The 18,573-nt window shown below is 44.3% G+C and overlaps 1 protein-coding gene across 3 annotated transcripts in view; it reads left to right on the top strand.

Annotated features, from left to right (window-relative positions):
• SPIDR (scaffold protein involved in DNA repair) overlaps window positions 1–18,573 on the top strand; it is a 78,119-nt gene that overhangs the window by 13,765 nt on the left and 45,781 nt on the right. For all 3 annotated transcript variants that reach the window (XM_081116862.1, XM_081116863.1, XM_081116864.1), the window contains exons 6-7: window positions 6,126–6,376; window positions 9,198–9,298. In XM_081116862.1, coding sequence (XP_080972988.1) covers window positions 6,126–6,376; window positions 9,198–9,298 — 352 coding nt within the window. The remainder of the gene's footprint in view (window positions 1–6,125; window positions 6,377–9,197; window positions 9,299–18,573) is intronic.

Raw genomic sequence — 18,573 nt, forward strand, 5'->3', positions numbered from 1 at the left:
AGATTCGCACAGGAGGACTAGTGAGTTTTATTTGCCTGGAATTAATCTCACGTTTGCACAGTCCCATGTTACTTAATCCAGTTGAAAGATGTGCATTGGGGGATTCAGTAGAGCTAAAAGCAAAGCCAGTGTCCAGAGTTTCTGTTCCATAGGGGGGCTGGGTCCAGTGCAGCATCAGGCTAGTTGCAGTCCATCAGTCTGTTGTGTGGGGTCCACACGGCCGTGGGCCCTGTGGGCAAATGCAGGCGCGTGAGGGCCCTGCAAGCCAGAGAGATCCGAGAGTGAGAACTTGTTCAGGAGATTAAATATCTCCAGTTTCAATCCCTTGCAGTGGCGACGCCTGTCCTGGCCTGTGACCTGCTCCTAGGTGTGCCTGACAGACAGGGAGGGGCCTTCCGTTTCGCCCAGACCTTACTGGGCTTGCGTCTCTGTCTCTTCTCCCCCGTCCGGTGGCTCCCAGGGGAGTGTTGAGCTGCAGCTTCCTTCCCTCTGCTCCTTTCCAGTTACTCATAACTAGGTTAAATGACAATGGTTTCATTTTGATGCCACGTTTTTGTGTTTTCTTGATAAATTGTGGCAGATGGAATTCTAAATTGACTCCCAGCACCCTCACTCCCTGCTGGACCCTGCATAATACCTGATAACATCTAGAGACTTAAAGCGTTTGAGGGATGAATTTGTGTATGAAGAGTGCATTGCAGGACGTCGTGAAATGAAGACAATCTGACCAGGATTCTCTGGAGTGTAGGAAGGTACAGATGAGGAAGTGTTTTTCCTCTGTCCCTTTCAGCTGTTACCATCATTACATGTTTTGCACAAAAGCTTTCTGCAAGGAATAGAGGGGAGAGGCAGCTCCTAACTGAAGGATGGTTCACGTTGACATGATTTGACCTTTGGGTGCGAGCTTGACCCCAGCCTGCATTGGCAGAGTTTCCAATTTATGACCCAAGTACCCTGCTTAGTATTTCAACCGTATTTGAGACTCCTCGGTATTTTCTTGTTCTTAGGACACCTGACTCCCTGGACTTCCCCTTCGTCTCAGAAACTGCAGTTTCCTCTGCAGGACCACTTCCTGCTGAGCCCCTCTCCCCGGCCACTTCTGTCTTGGATGCCCCGTGTGTTTACCTAAAGCCATAAGTGCGTTGCAACACGGGGCCATTTCACCATCCCGTGAATTGAGAAAGTCTAGCAGGAAGTCACGAGTTGACAGCTCCAAACACAGGCCTCACGTTTCTTGGTTGCTGTGTCACGATAGGCAGTTGGTGTTTTTAATGGCAGTTAGGAAGGGGACACTTCGTAGAAAAACTTCTTTTGTGGGGATACATTTGAGTCTAATAATCTGGAGACCAAAGTACATGTGGAAAAAAGCATTTTCACTATAGTCTAAAAAAGATGCTGTGGTCCATCCGGTGCTGTTTTCCCTTGTGGTCATGTTAAGTTCATTCATTGCCAACAGTGACTTTTTTGGTTTGTCTATTTGTTTTTGTTTTTAAGATGTTTTGTGTTCTTTTATCCCCTCACCCACCCCCTTTTAGAGATGGAAATATATCTCCATTTGTTTTATCTCCCATTCTCTCCTGTGTTCTGTGCTGCAAATCTGTTCTATACTGTTGACCTCATCTTTTCTGTGCGTGAGCTCATATCATGATGATTATCTCCTGAAAAGATGGTTCCCTGGACATAACAATAGGTCAGAGCAGGTCAGCGGTGTCTGTAAATGTTTGTCGTCTCCAGGAGGGTCTTGTTATGTGGGGGACACCTCATGCGGACAGAAACCCGCCTGCTCCCCTCCGGAAGCAAAAGGGCCTTCTTCGCGCCTCCCCCGCAGCTGTAGCAGTGGGGCAACTGCATTCCCCTTCCTGCTGTGCAGACCAGCAGTTGCCCCCGGGGCTCCCAGCATGGAAAGGAGAGGTGTCTTCAATAAAAACAAAGCCTGGCTAATAACCAGAAACAACCTGTGTCTTGCCTCTGGTTTCATTTGCACAAATAAACATTCATTTTTAGAACACGCCGTCATTTTGCTTTCCCCTGTTAATTTTGGGTCCCAGTTAGGAGTGTAGGTTGAGCTGGATGGCCCTTCAGCCCCCAGCGGCCCGGGCACGAGGCGTGCTGCCCCTGGCGGGGCCTGCGGGAGGCGGGCTGCAGAGAGACTCGGGCTGTGTCTTTCTCTGAACGTGCCTTTGTTTTTTAAATATATATATATTTTTATTGATTTCATAGGAAGGGAGAGGGGGAGAGAGAGAGAAACATCCATGATGAGAGAGTCGTTGATGGGCTGCCTCCTGCACGCCCCTGACGGGATCGAGCCCGCACCCCGGGCCTGTGCCTGACCGGGAATCGAACCAAGATTTCTTGGATCCTAGGTCGACGCTCAGTCGTTGAGCCACACCAGCCAGGCTCTGAACATGTTTTGAAACAGAATGGCCAGACCGGCTTTTTCACAGACGACATCCGTATTCTACGCCACGCAGTTTTCCCTGGAGAAAGCGGTGCTTTTCTCTCGCGCCCGCCCGTCCCGGTCGCCGGCCGCGGGGACCCGGCCCTGGGCAGGTCGCCGTGGGCTCCTGGCCTCCCGCATGCTCTGCTCTTCTCGGGGCCCAGCTGCTGCCTGGTGAGCTCCGAGCCAGAGGCTCCCTGTGATTCCTCCCTTTCCCGCCTCTTACGGCGCCTTTGCCAGGGCAGCTCCTCTCCCGGCTCCGCGCAGGGGCGCTGGCCGGTAGCAGGCGTCGGTGGAACTGGAGATCGGTGCTCCTCGGGCTCACCTGAGGTTGGAAATGTGTTGAGTAGGACCGGGCAGGCCAGGTGGCTTATAGAGGCGTAACCACGGGTGTGGCTTGTTAAACCTGTTTACCTCCGAAAAGGTGGGTGGTTTTGTTTTTTTTCTTCAATGTGTGAGAAAATCTATGGCTCTCACTAGCCATCTGATTTTCACGAATAACATTTCAGTCACAAAAAGCACATGAAATCAACAGTGAAAGTATGTTTCCTATCAGCAGTTTAAGACTGTCGTCGAGAATTGTGTTGTTTTTATTGATTTTTAATCCCTGTAGAAAGTAAAGTTCTGTGAGCAGCTGGGGTCTGATGTACTCTCCGAACCTCGTGGTTTTCCTGCCCTTTCCCAGCCAGGGCAGCGCTTGGTGAACAGCCAGGGACGGGCCCCGTTCCTGAAGGGGGTGTGAGTGGTGATTCCGTGGCATTTAAAGACTGTGTGAATAATTACTTTGGTATCCTGCCCCCCACTGCATCCGTCGCAGCTACAGCGATTCTTAATACGTGCATAGCAGGCCCTTAATTGATTTGTTAATAAATTCCATTTTAGAATTGGGAGTGGACATGAAGGCACCTGCTGATCGCTTTGTCGGCTACCAGCACTCATTCCCCTTCATTTTTTTTTTTTTTTTTTTTAAATACATCTTCATTGATTTCAGAGAGAGGAAAGGAGAGGGAGAGACAGATAGAAACATCGATGATGAGAGAGTCATTGATCGAGCCCACAGCCCGGGCACGTGCCCCGACCGGGAATCGAACCCCGATCGCCTGGATCCCAGGTCGAGGCTCAGCCACTGCACCATGCCCTGCTGGGCCCCTTCATTTTCTTTAACACTCACCCGAGGACATGTTCTTTCTCGGTTGCTTTCCGGAGAGAGTGGAGAGGGAGAGAAACATGGATGTGACAGACACACATAGATGGGTCGCCTCCCACAGACGCCCCGACTGCGCTGGGGTTCGAGCCCGCAACCGAGGTACATGCCCTTGATCAGAGTCGAACCTGGGACCCTTCAGTCCAGGGGCCGATGCCCTAACCACTGGGAAAAACTGTCCCGGGCTCATTCCCCTTAATTTTTAAGATCTGTCTTCGTTTGGTGATTTGACCTACCACACCTGCCATGATGTATCTTTGGTAGGATTTTTTTTTTAAATACGTCTTTATTGATTTCAGAGAGAGGAAGGGAGAGGGGGAGAGAGAAATATCAGTGGTGAGCAAGTCATTGATGGGCTGCCTCCTGCACACCCCCTACTGGGGATTGATCCCACAACCCAGGCATGTGCCCTGACCGGGAATCGAACTGTGACCTCCTGGATCCTAGATCGATGCTCAACCACTGAGCCAGGCCGGCCCGGCTTTGGTAGGATTTTTGCTATTGTCCCCACCTTCCAACCTCTTTGGATTTAAACGTTTCTAAGCAGGCAGGGCCTTGTAATTCTCGTTCTTTCCTTAAAATGCCATTGACCTCGTTAGTAGTGTGACTTTGAGAAAGGGAGGCTGAACCCATAGTTAACATGGTGAATTCAGCCCAGCCTGGCCCTTAGTGATCTCAGAAGATCCTACAGGGCAGGTCTCGGCCTCGTCGGTAATTGGATGGGAAGCCTCAGGGCAGGAACCAGTGTGCTGTGGGATGTGGCCTGGGGAGGCAGGCCTGGCCCGGGAGCCAGGGCACAGCCAGCACCTGGCCGCGCAGCACATGTGTGTTCACTGAGGCACCCACCGTCTCACCCAGGCTGCAACCAAGGTCTTGAGACTTGTTTCTGCATGAAACGTGAGTCCAGGGAGCTGTTTTGTGTCTTATAATTGTCTATTCCAAGGAGTGATTTTAGTTTGCTTTTTTTTTTTACCATCTGGGTAAGTATTTAGTTACAAAGGTGTGATTTAAAAATAGGGAAGTGGCCCTGACTGGTTTGGCTCAGTGGTTAGAGTGTTGGCCTGCGGACCGAAGGGTCTCGGGTTCGATTCCAGGTCAAGGGCACGCACCTGGATTGCAAGCTCAATCCCTGGCCCTGGTCGGGGCCCCTGTGGGAGGCAACCAATCGATGTGTCTCTCTCACATCCATGTCTCGCTCTCTCCCACTCTCTCTCTCCCTCTCTCTCCGCCCTCTACTCCACTCCAAGAAAAGTCAACGGAAAAAATATCCTCAGGTGAGGATTAATAAACAGAAAGTAATTATCTCTCTCACTAGAAACATGAGGAAAGTATATAAATACAGCTTATTTATACACTTTTTGGAGGCTCGGAGAGGCAACAAGCAAGTGCAAAGATGACAACCCTCTAAATAATCATGGAATGCAAATTTAAACAGGAATGAAATGCCATTTCATACCTGTCAGGTAAAAATTTAAAAGTGTAAAAAGACTGCTATAGACTGAATTGTGTCCCATCCACCCCCACTCCAAATCCGTGTGTTGAAGTCCAAACTCTCAATGTGATAGTATTTGGGGATGGAGCCTTTGGGAAATGAATAGAGGTTGGGCCCTCTTGATGGGATTATTGACCTTATAAGAAGAGACACGAGGGAGATCTCTCTCTGTCTCTCTCTCTGTCTCGTCTCTGTCTCTCTTTTGGACACAACAAGAAAGTGGCCATCTATAAGCCAGAGAGCTCTCACGAGGAACTGAGTTGACTGGCACCTTGATCTTGGACTTCCATCCTCCACAGAAATAACTGTCTGCTATTTAAGCCACCTAGTCTATGATTTTTTGTTTTGGCAACTGGAGCAGACAACAGGCAGAAATTGGTTCTGAGAAGTGGGGTACTGCTGTAACAAATACCTTAAAATGACGTGGCTTTGGAACTGAGTAATGGGTAGAGGCTGGAAGAGTTTTCACGTGCATGGGAGCAAAAGCTGGGATGGCCATGAAGAGCTTGCAAATAAAAGAAATAATATTTTGATATATTTGGTTAAGTAAAATATGTTGTTATATTTCATTTCACCTCTTTTTATTTTCTTAATTTGGCTACTATAAAATTTAAAGTTACTTATGTTTCTTGCATTGGCAGCACTGAAATAGAGCTACATGTGTGCACATAAATAAATGTGAAAAACAATATCAATGAAAAAAGTAGGTCATTCAGAGTTGTGTTGAGATGACACCATAATTTTATATAAAGTTTAAAAACTTACAAAGTAATACTGTACAATATTTGTGTGTGTGTGGTTAAAAAAATAAAAACAGGATGTGGTTCAGGAGAGAGTTACCCCTAGGAAGGAGGAACATGGGAACAGAAAGAGATACGGGAAATTTCAACTGCATCATTAAAAAGATACTAAAGAAAATTTGCATCATGTATAAATATGTACTTGAATAAAGAGTTCTTCAAATTTAATTGCATTTCTCTTAATTTTTTCAGACAAGTTCTACCGAAATTTTGGAGTATTCATCAGATAGTGAAAGCGGAGATGACTCAGAGAATGTCCTGTTCATTGATCCAGAATCCTCTCACAAATACCACACGGACTTTGGATCAGATGGAAGACAGGTTATGGAAAGACGGATAAACCCGGGGGCGAAATCTACAGATAACATTTTGTATACGCCCCAGAAACAGACAAAGTTGCCCAGGACTCCTGAAAATTCAGCAAATAAGAAACAGCTTTCAAGGTTAAATTACACTTTTTAAAATATTTTTTAAAGCTTTCCTCTTTCTTTAACAACCCAAATACCTAAAATGTTCATTTAAAAATGCTTCCTTATTTACTTGGGAAGGACAGTTGAGAGAACGGAATTGTGATTTCTATAAGTAATTATGGAAGTCTTAAGTTCTTGAGGTGCTTTATGGAATTGCTCCTGCAGGTTGAGCTTTCAGTTTCAGTCCTAGCTAGTTTATGTGACTGTTTTCCTTAATGGAGATTGGCTATTTGGGTTTATCAAATTTTATTGAGCATCAGTGTTTCAGGTGATGTCTTAGACAATTAAGACAAGTAAGTGACCGTTTTCAAGTAACTCATAGTCTAAAGAGGGAAAAAGTATAGACTGTTCAGACTGAGGGTCTCTTTGTGTTTTAAATTAGAACAAAACAATAAAGCCAAAAGCCCAGTGAAGGTGAGAAGGCAAATTTGTGGAAAGCAGTGCCACAAAAGAAAACTTAGCAGAGAGTTTCAAGGAAAAAGGATTTTCACTAGAAAGAATAAATGTAGCAGTGAAGAGCACGGTTTTGGAACCTGTTTAGGATATGTCTACATCAAGACGTGGCAAGATCGATGATGCACACTGAGGCTCCAGTGGTAATGTTAGTGGGCTGGTAGGAAAGAAGCCAGGGACCAGGGCTCAAGGAGTGCCCCAAACTCAAGGAGTGGAGATGTGTCATAATTAAAATGCCAGAGTATAAAAAAAGAGGGAATCTTAAAAGCAGCAAGAGAAAGGCAGTTAGTTACCTACAAGGAAGCTCCCATAAGACTGTCAGCTGATCTCTGAACAGGCTGGAAGGGACTGGCATAAAATATTCAAAGTGATTAAATGCAAGGATCTACAATCAAGACTATTCTGCACAGCAAGTGTATTATTTAAAAATGTAGGAGAAATAAGGAGTTTTCCAGACAAGAAAAAGCTAAACCAGTACTACAAGAAATGCAAAAGAGGCTGCTTTTTCATGCCTCTGCCCTTCCTGCCAGTCTCACTGTGGCTTCTTCTGTAAATCCTTGGTTATAAGACTCCTGTTCAGCTAGTCTTCAGTTGGTTGTTCAGGTTGACTGTTCTGTATTTTATTTGCAATTCCACATTGGTTCTGGGAGGAGGTGAGTGTAACATCCACCTAGTCTGCCACCATCTTGGATCTCTGACTTTTTTTTTTTTAATACTAACAGATTTTTATTAAAATGATGACTGTTGATTAGAAATCATGGTGTTTACATTCCCAAGTTCCGGTTCATAGGAATTTCCTGCAGGAATTCCCTGGGCAGCTGGGAGCAGAGGCATTGTGTGAGGCACGGGGCAGCTCCTAATGACGGAAACCAGGTGTCAAGTGCTGGCTCTGCCGTAGGGCTCCAGACACTCCCACAGGCAGAGCGCGGGTCTTCATGCAGGCTTAGTCTCGCTTTTGCCCTGCAGCTCCTGCAGTGTATGTGTGAGATACAGGACTTGAGCCACATCCTCTCAGATTGTATTTTTGTCTTTTTTCTCCTCTCGAGTCATAGGTTTGAAAAAAGACACCATTTGAGAAATAATTGTCTAGATCATTGTGCAGAGAGCAGTGATTTGTCTGTTGTTTATTAAGAGTACCTTTGTAAGCAGTGCTCTTTGAGCAGCAGGTATGTTATTGAGGCTAAGCTTGTGAACTCTCGGGCCAGCTGTCTGTCTGTGCCTGTAACTGCTGCACGTCAGATGTCTCCCCTTGTACGGTGCTTGATGCCTCGGGCCTCAGTTTACCGCCTGTAGAATGAGGGTGAGAGCAGTGCCTGCTTGGATAGTGGTGTTTGGGGGGAGTGTACGTGGATTACTTCACATAAGCTGATGTGTAGAGGTTCATGTAGGTTAAGTAGAAGCAGAATACGTAAAGTACAGGTTCTTTGGCATGTTTGTGATTATGAAAATTTTTTTAAAATTTGCTGTTACATATTGCAAATATTTAACACATTCAGAAACAATTAGTGCTTGTAGGAAAACAAAGTAGGTAGTGGTAATATATATAACGTGTATTAACAAAGATCTTCAAATCATTGTGGAAAGAGTATAGGGTGGAAGTAGAAATCATTTTTAAAACTTAGTAACACTAATGAAAAACATTTCTTAAATGCCAGGCAATGGGGTAAGTCCTTTCTGGTTTCAACAACCGTTTCCTCATCTTGCTGATTACGTAATATTGGTGAATTTCATTATCCTCTCTTTAAAGTCTGATAGATCATGTATGGGGTGGATGTTGATATCATTCTTCTTACCTCAAAGGGATATTATTAAAATAAAAAGATAATTTAGTGAGATGATCAATGAATTGGTTCGTAGTCATATAAAACGTTGCTATGTTGTGTGTAGTCATAATACTAATTAGCACCTAATCTCTATTTGTCTTGATCATAGCTGTGTTAAGAACTGCTGACTTCTCTGAATCAAAAATGTACACGTAATATATGTTTATATGCATTTAAACATGTATATCAGTGTACATGTAATATATATTTATATGTACTTAAAGAGGCATTGGTACTTGTTTGAGGAATACGTAAACTAAGAAAGAATGGCAGGAAGTCATACTGATCTGAGAGGAGCCCATATCTTTAAGAATTAGAAAACAGCTTTCCTGAAATCTTTAAGAAGTGGGTTACTGACCTAGGAGGAATGGGCCTTTAGGAAAATAATGTAATGTCAAATAAGTTAAAATTTAAGTGTTTCATCTGTTTGTCTGTGGTTGGAGGGTAAAAAAAAAAAAGTAAATGTAACTATCCTGAAGCTTTTAAGTAAACTTAACACGTTATAACTCATTAAACAGAGGCGGGCTTGCAGAAAGACTCAATGGACTGCAGAATCGAGAGAGATCTGCCATTTCTTTGTGGAGACATCAGTGTGTTTCTTACCAAAAGACACTTTCAGGTAAGGATTGCACTGGCATCTGAGATTGTGGGTAAAAAATATGGTAGTTAAAAATATTTCCACATTAAAATATGTGAAGTCGATCATTACTGTTTTCATGACTTTATTTTTCTCTGGGTGTTGTATAGGTTTCAGAAATTGTTCCAAAAAATGAATCCATTCATCTCATGTCTTAATGATTCTTCCCCAGAGCTTCTCACATAGTTCAGCAGAAGTCCGGTCCTTAAAGATCTGAGTTGGGGCATTCTGTCTTAGACCTTGCACTTGCTACGTCTAAGCCAGGAACTTTCAGACTTCTCTGACTGCGACCCATAGTAAGAAATACATCTTACATCATCTCCTGATTCACACAACATATACACACACATCCCTGAAACTAATAGGTCATACACAACACTAACCTTAGTGTGGGTGATACACTCGGCATCCTTTTTTATTCTTGCCATATCCCTAGTTCTGTTAAATGGATGCAGGTCTTTCTAACGATTGGCAATGTGCAGTTCAAAAGTTGCTACTGCAAGCTAGTGACTGCAGCTCTTGTTTCTTAACAAATTTTTTGATATTTAAAATATTTCACACACCAAGAAAAGCTCGCTGTCCTATGAGACAGTGTTCTATTTCATGGTTACTTCCTGGGCGGTCTCTCCATCTGGACCAGGGGAAGAGGTAAGTGGGCAGGGTCCTCTATCCTACATCTACTATTAATAGTTGTCTCTTCAAAGAAGGACACTGAATTACTATTGTATATTAGTACAAGATATGAAAGCCAACCTGAGTGGCCATAAGTGGGTGATTGGATAAAGAAGGGATACATATATGCAATGGAATATTACTCAGTCTTGAAGAGGAATTAAATCTTGCCATTTGCAACAACATGGATGGACCTAGGGACATTATGCTAAGTGAAATAAGGCAGACAGAAAGACAAATACTATATGCTTTCATTTATATGTGGGATCTAAGAAACAAAATAAAACAGACACAAACTCATTGATACAGAGAAAAAACTGATAGTCGCCAGAAGGGAGGAGGGCTGAGTGGTCTGGGCGAAAGGGGTGAAGGGATTAAGAGATATACATGGACAGCCACCAAATATTCAGGGGGGATGTAAAGTACAGCATAGGGAATATAGCCAGTAATATTGTCATGACTAGGATGGTGCCAGGTGGACAGTAGACGTATTGTGGGGATCACATTATAAGGTATGTAAATGTCTAACCACTCTGCTATTCACCCGAAACTAGTATCGAAGGTCAACTATAATTAAAACGTTTTTTAAATTAATAAACAATTGTCTCTGCAGGGCAATACTTGGAATATACATTTGAATAGACTCACAGGTTATTTTTGCAGACGTTAGCGGGCAAGACAGAACTAGAGTGTTGGGTAGAACACTCAACTAGTGTGTTCTCAACTATCTCACATTCCTTTGGAAGACTGTTGAATTCTTATCTCCCTTATTACCTTAAAATCCTTTCCAGCTGTGTTTTAGCAACTGTCTTCTCTCTTTCACATACTTATATTAGACTGTTGTGATATAGACACATGCTCCTGTGTCATCAGGATGACCTGATACGTAGGACCCTAGAACCATTTTTCTATTATACGAGTCCATGGATCAGCCTCTTGTTACATTTATTACTTTGTACCTTGTCATTTTTTTATATCAAGGATTATAATATTAAATATTCATCTTCCCGACTCATTTGATCAGTCAGAAAGCCAAGCATACATAAAGATTGCCTCCTTGTACTCGGGGGGTCATTAACACACTGGCTTAAGCACAAAAAGGAGTTGACTAGCACTCACGAGTTGAACGCCCCGGGAGAGTACTGTGCTTCAGCCGTGTTGGCTCTGAAAAGGTTGGCAGGTCTATCCACGTGGGAAGCCCCAGCTCAAAGTCTGATGAAAAGAGCGCTTTCTTTTATAATATTTTACTAGAAATCCTGAAACGATTTTCATTGGTCTGACTGAGACACGTACCCCTCCTTGAACTGGTCGCTGGGGGTCGAATACAGTCTATAGCACGGTGCTTGACACGTGGTCCTTTTCAGACTTGTTTAACAGGCATCCTCACTGGGGTACTGAGAGAGGTTACCTGGAGGAGGAAGTGACTCTCCTGGTAAAAGGAAGTTAAAGGAGGAAACAGCTAGACCCCCAGCCCCCCGATCCTCAGTGTCGTGCACTTTCAGTGATGCCACACCCTCCCTAGTGAAAGCAAACTTTTCACTCCTTTCCCAGTTTTCTCTTGATAGCACCTTTGAGGAGTATCCAAACACGCCACATGGGGCTTCATGTGTCCAGTGGGCATCTGTCCTGAATGTTGTTGACTTTATAGTCTCAAAAAATTGTAAGTACCCTTACGGTGAGAGCAAGACTTGGAGAAAGTTTATTCTGGACTATAAATTCCTAGGAAATAGAGAAAGCAGCCCTGGCTGTCCACTCATCCCAACATCCTCATAGTCGACCCGCCTTTGGAGGTGCTCTGTCTGGCAGGTGCAGGGCTGAGGGCTCACTGTATGAATCAGTTAGTATCCAAAGCGAGCCCCTGAGATAGAGTTGCTTTTCCTTATCCAGGTGAGGAAGTCACAGGTGAAGACGGGGTAGGTGAGGAAGTCCAGACCTGGCCTATCTCAGGTCCGTGCTCCTTTCGCTGGTCTGTACAGGCCTTCATGAGAGTGTCTGTTTGGGCGGGAGGAACTTGGGATAGAGAGGACAAGGAGGTAAGGGATCAGCAAAGTTAGAAATATTGATATAAACATGAGTTTTCTTTGGGAAAAATTAATTTTTCATTGTGTAGGTCTGTGCTGCGCACTTGAGACTGCGCTGATTGGAGTTGCAGAGGGCGTCAGGTTGCAAAGACCATGTTAGCTGTGGATCTGTGTGAGTAGGATGCCCTGAAATCTCATGACTTTTATAGGAAGATGGCAGATTGTCTTCTTAATTATTATTAATACATACTGGCAATCACTATACATGGTCGTCGTAGCTTCTCATTACAGTGACTTGACCACATACTCAAACACAGAGTTGAGAGAGTATTTTCTGGAGGTTGAGATAAAAAATACCAAGTATGACTGGGTGTCTGGAATGAAGAAGGGAAAGATGATCTTTTGTTTGGCTCAGAACCACCAAATAGCTTATTTGGAATCTTCCTTATAATTTCCTTTCTTAAATTTGGGGGTGGAGGGTATGTAATTATATCATGAGGAAGAGACAAAAGCAAAACAAAACAAAAAATCAGAGCCAAAAGTTAATCCGTTCATTTGATAGATGAATGTGAGTCTCCAATAGGTTTTTCTTAGATATGTGAAGGTTTTTGAAATTTGGATTTTAATTTTTTTAAATTTTAAAAATTTTGTCTTGAGTTAGAGTTGACATACAATATTATATTAATTTCAGGTGTACAACATAGTAAATCAACATTTCTATTGTGAGCTCTACATTTAATTTTGCCTATTTTTGGCAATATTTTGTGCCTTTTAAAATCTTGAGTGTCTGGGGACGTAGGGGATTTTTGACATAATATGAACTGTTTTTAAAATATGTGTGTTTATTTAAATTTACAAAATAGGAATGACCTGAGTGGAGGAAGTTCGTTCGTTTTGCAGTTCCGAGTCTTTAAAAAGTCATTTAAATTTTCCTAAACTCTCTGCTTCACCTTCATTTGCTGCCTTCCCGCGCTCGCAGCCCCCGCCTGGGGGGAGCCCTCGCTGCAGTTCCTGTTCTCAGCTTCCCCTTCCCTGGGGTCAGGGAGCCTCTCCGGGTCGCCGCCAGCTTCCCTCCAGCAGTAAAACCAGAAAGCCGCTCACAGCCTTGAGCTTTATTTTCCTTTCCTTTTACACCCTTAGCCCCATTGCAGTGCGACCGTGGTCTTTACCATGTTCCCTGTTGTCACGAGCGAGAAGAATCCACACGCATGTTCGTGGTGGGCTGTTCCCGTCGGGAGCCGGCCGTGGCGTTCCTCTGTCGGCTCTCGGAGCTGTGATTTCACGGCCCAGTGGCGACAGTTTCCATGATCGGTTAAGTGGGGGTTAACCAAGGAGTAAAGAGTTCACATTTGACTTTCCCAGTGCCAAGTTATTTGATAATTTTTTGAAAATAATGACAGGACCTGGGAAATAGAGGAAGGGAAGATACTAAATACCAGACCCGACCCTCTGGCTAATTATGTGTGTCACACCTCAGGGCTTCGGTCTTACTTTTTCCCCTTCATTCCTAGAAATAAATCATTGCTGTGAATTTTTCTCTATAAAAACCTGTGAAGTGAGCTTTGGTAATACAGAATTAGTGGTGCTTTCTCCATTTCTTTATATGTGGAATGAAAGATAGTTGTTACACAGTTTTAAGATTATTTTTACATAGGCCTGAGGTTTAAACGGGTCTTTATTTTATTTTTTTTAATTTATTTTTATTGTTAGTGTTACAGATGTCCCCCATTTTCTCCCCTTTGCCCCTCCTCCACCCGGCTCCCACCCCAACCCTGGCCTTCTTTATTTATGTTTTCTATTGTAAATGATCCAAAAATAAGACTGCAGAGTTAGCCCATCCCAAATGAATTATAAAGTGGGTAAAACATATTTCCTGTTGAATTCCATCTGTGGCTTGATAAATAACAGTTCATTCATGTTTAATTGGAATCTCATTAATGACAAAAATTATCTGTATGTCAGGAATTTTTCTCAACACCTTTATTTTTCAGTTGATGTTACATTTATAAAAATAGAGATATTTAAATATTTCTGAATTTTCTCTTTACTTAGCTTTATGACCTTTTAAAAGCTGTTTTTTAGTGTGAATTTTGGACACCTTTTCCTGTTTTCTGAGCCAAAAATATTGCATCCAGTGCTCTGACATACAGTGTTTTAAGTGAGCAGCGTTTCGATAAGGAAGATCTTGCTCTGTGGGTGCCCCGGTGGACGACGTCGCTGTGCTTGCTTGGCGGTCCTCCGTGCTCACGCCTGGGAAGCTGAGCCTGTGGCTCCTGTCGCAGTCAGCTTAGGCGCTCGTAGCGAAGCCGCACAGACGGCTGCCTTGAACAACAGCCATTTGTCCCTTACATCCAGAGGCTGGGGCTGAGGTCGGGATGCCAGCGTGGTCCAGTTTTGGAGAGAACGCTCTTCCTGACTCGTGGGCAGCTCCGTCTAGCTGTGTGCTCACGGGACCTCTGTGCGCAGGAGGAGAGCACGGTCTCTGGTGTCGCTGCTTGTAAGGACACGAATCCTTATGACCTCACTCTTAGTTACTTCCTTAGAAGCCCCATCTCTAAATACAACTACACTGGGGGTTAGGGCTTCAACATGAATTTAGGGGGGACACAAACATTTAGTCTGTAACATTCCACCTCTGGCCCAAAATTCAAATCTTTCTCACATTCACACTACATTCATCCCATCACAACAGCCCCCAAAGCCCTAACTCGTTCCAGCATCAACTCTAACGTGTAAGTCGAAAGTCTGATCTAAATATCATCAAAATCAGATCTGGGGGACACAGCGGGTACTGTTCATCCTGTGGCAGAATTTCTCAGCAGCGTGAGCCTGTGAAACCAGACGAATTATGTGCTTCAGGATACGGTGCCGGGACAGGTACTGAATAGACATTCCCATACAAAGCAAGCAGAAGGAAGGGGTGATGAATCCCAAGCAAGTCCCAAAGCTGCGAAAGCAATTGTTATTGAATGAGAAGGCTCGGGAACAATCCTCTGGTTCAGTGCTCTGTGCGCCAGGTCCACTAGGGGTGGCGTGGTCACCCCTGTGCCTTTCACCCTTGTCGCTCTGGCTGTGTCCTCACCTGGCCTTTCCTCTGCTCAGCAGAGAGAGGGGGAGCCTGTGGTGTCTCTTACAAGGGCACTAACCCTATCGGATCAGGGCCTCACCCTCACGACCTCATTCAGCCAGATTTCTTGGAGGCCCTGTCTCCAAATGCAGTCACCCTGAGGATAGAGCTTCAACATACGAATTTTGGGGGTGCACACATATTTAGTCTAGGGCACCCTTTCTTGTCCAGTTTTGTATAAACTTTGCCTTCCTGGTGCTTTTCCCTTGCTTGGATTTCTTAAACCTGGGGCCTCTGTGGCCCACTCCCCCTCTGCAGACTGCATGGCCCGCCCTGCGGAGCAGTTCCCGGGACGTGGGCAGCGCCGTGACCCTGCGACCCCGGGCTGGCAGGCCGCCTCGATTCTGATTGCCCTCATTTCTGTGGACTGCGATAAACGTTCCTGGTCGGCATTGTCTTGTCCTTTATTTTTGAGGGTTGGGTTTCAGATTTTTGTTTCATGCTTAGAATTATTGTGGCTTTTGGCAAAGAATATTTTAAACTGGGTGAAGGGCAAGAAAAAATGTGGATTCAAGAAGTGAGAGCACGATTGTTTACAGTGTGGTGAGCAGTGTGGTTAGAAATGTGTCTGCTCACCATTGCCAGATGACCGAAAGCCCGGGGGGGGGGGGGGGCGTGTGTTTTAAACAAAAGGTAGTTATGCTTTTTACAGTGTAAAGAAATGAGTGCTCCATAGTTTAGTTTTTCTGTATTATAATCTAGACCTAGAGTTAGAGCTGTGTGAATTTTATTGTGAAATTACATGAGATGAATTTGATGGCAGCTTAAAACATTTACTCAGAAACTAAAATTTTGATTTACCGCAAATCAATAGCAATGCAGTAATACAGTTAATAAGAGACTCACGCATTGACTGTTCACTGGAACATAATATTGCTAGTATTTGGGAACCGCTGGTGAAACTTGGCATAGTTATAACCTCTCAAAAGAAAAGATAGTATAAATACGTACAAATAAATACAGTTTGCCTTTAGTGCACGTTAGAAACCGGTGTTACAACACAAACGGCGACCAGGCAAGACATCTCTCAGATTTGATTCAGGCGGGTATTGCTCCTGTGATTCTCCTTCGGAGCATCCCTTGAGTCACATTTAATGTGCACTCTCCAGGTACATGTCTAGCCCAGGTGAGGTGGGGAAGTAGATAAAACCATCCTTGTTTGCAATGAAATCACGACCAGACAAATAGTCCCCCGAGTTCTTTACGTCAGTTTGCATTAGGGTCCATTAGGTGCGTACGTATTTATTGGTACTGATGCAGGTAGCACAGCGTCCGTGGTTTAGTAGAGGAATTTATTTTTTCTTTGTGTTAAAATTTTTATAAAGAAGAGGTACGGTGATGGCATAAAGGAGTCATCTCTGCCTGATGGCAGAGGAGAGTCGTGCTCAGAGTTCCCCAGGGTGATGGTGACGAAACCCTTTCTTAAAGTATGGTCTCCTTTTCATCTCACTGTAGGGGTCATTTAAATTTATGTGAGTGGAGCTGTAGATGTGAGTTCAGAGCAGTGAGAAGTAGCAGGTAACAAAGGCATTTGTATACACTGCGAAGTAGTTTGGATTTTAGCCAGTGGATCGCCATTCAGGGGTTCACGTACAGGGTGGCCATCGTTAAATTCATCAAATTTACACCTGGAAAGATAACGCCGGTGGGCCTTATGAACAGTAGGTCAGAATGGTGAGGTATTTGAGGAGGTAAGTTAGGGCCAGGCCACTATAATAACTAAGAGGCATATTGATTTTAATATATCTGAAATGGATGTCTTGATGCCAGTATTTCCCCTGCCACCAGCCCCCTCCACATAAACAAAGACATCCACTCATCAAGAAGTTCCCATCTCGGTGAACATTAGCCCTGCTGTTCTACTTGCTCAGGTCAAAAATGCTGGAGTCACTCTTGACTCTTCTCTTACATCCTATGTACAGCCCATCAACAGGTATTGTCGGCTCTGTCCTAACAGTCTGTCTAGTTTCCAGCGTTTCTCACCATCTCTGTCTCCACTGTCGGGGTCCAGGCTGTCATCTCTCCCCGATTGCCACAGTGGTTGTCCAATGGTCTCCCTACTTCTTATCTTGAGCCTTTAGTCCGTTCTCAACAGTGTAAATCATGTGCCTACCCCGTTGTCTTCTCATTACGCTCAGAAGAAATTCACCAAGTCCACACAGCAGATGACCTGTCTTCTCCCAGCTTGTCACGTTCCCCACTGATCTCCTGTCAGCTGCCCCCAGACCCAGGCACACTGCATCTAATACTAACAAGAACGGGTGTGGGCTTTTCTCTTAAAGAGTGGAATGAACTTTTGGGAAAAGCAAAGACTTCTCATGGGAATGTTGAGACCACCAGAATACAGTCATATTTCCTTTGGTATTTGTGGGGGCCTAATTGAGCATAAGAATTATTATAGTCAAATCATTTGGCCTTGAGGTTAGGCATGTCCTGAGGACTCCAGTCAGGCATTGAATTCTGTTTGTATAATTGTACTAATATAAATTCATTAATTATTTTTAACTCTTTGGCCAGAGAACAGATATATGGCATAGGTGATAGGACACGCTGAACATTAACCCTGACAATGAAAGTGGAATTAATTACGTGGAGTTAAAATTATGTGGCACAGCGGAAAGGAAGATGTAAAGTGTGTAAGCTCATTAGTTTACAGAGCTAGGAGTTCCCAGATGACTGTCAGAAGTTGGTAGAATAGAACATAGAGTTGATTAAAGATATTATTTAAAGTTTCACAAGCTGCTATCAGAATCACCCCAAATAAGACCACTTGGTACCAGATGCATAGATTATTTTCGGGCAGGGGAAGCTATAAAATACCTTTTTCAAAAGTACTGTGTGAAATGATTTTACCATGGTAGTTTGGAGTGAACGCAGCAATTATTAAGGACTGTGCTGCTGGTCACTCCTTAGTCACCAAGTGCTGCTGTTCACCCTGGAGTGACAGGACCATAAAGCATGTTTATTCTATAAGTTACTCAGTGCTACGATCTTGAGCAGAATTTATAGTTACCGCACTATTGTCAGGATTTATCTTAAAAATCTTCAAAGAAACTGTAGTCAGTAGCACTCTGATTCATCTTAATAATACAGGTCTTTCTGTCGTGACACTGTTTATGTGTTTCTGCAGTGCCCGGCCTTCTGTCACATCTGTCAGGGTCTGTGGGAACTGAGGGCTGGGGAAGACCACTGGAAACCTGTATCACTTTTAGTCAGAGCTGCACAAGGGGATGGTCCCTGAGGTGAGAGCCTGCTGCTTGGGCAGGCGGCCGAGCAGGCTGGAGCTGCACGGCCTCGGTTCCAGCTGCTCCAGCACCGGGAGCCTGTGCTCAGCTGGCCCCTCGGTTTCCAGGACAGGGTGACCCTCACGCTCTGGACAGCAGCTGCTGCAGTGCTCGACTGGTGAGGTGTGGTGAGCCTGGTACACACTGTTGAGG

The sequence above is a fragment of the Miniopterus schreibersii genome, assembly GCF_964146895.1.
Source record: "Miniopterus schreibersii genome assembly, chromosome: 17".
Classification (NCBI taxonomy): Eukaryota; Metazoa; Chordata; class Mammalia; order Chiroptera; family Miniopteridae; genus Miniopterus; species Miniopterus schreibersii.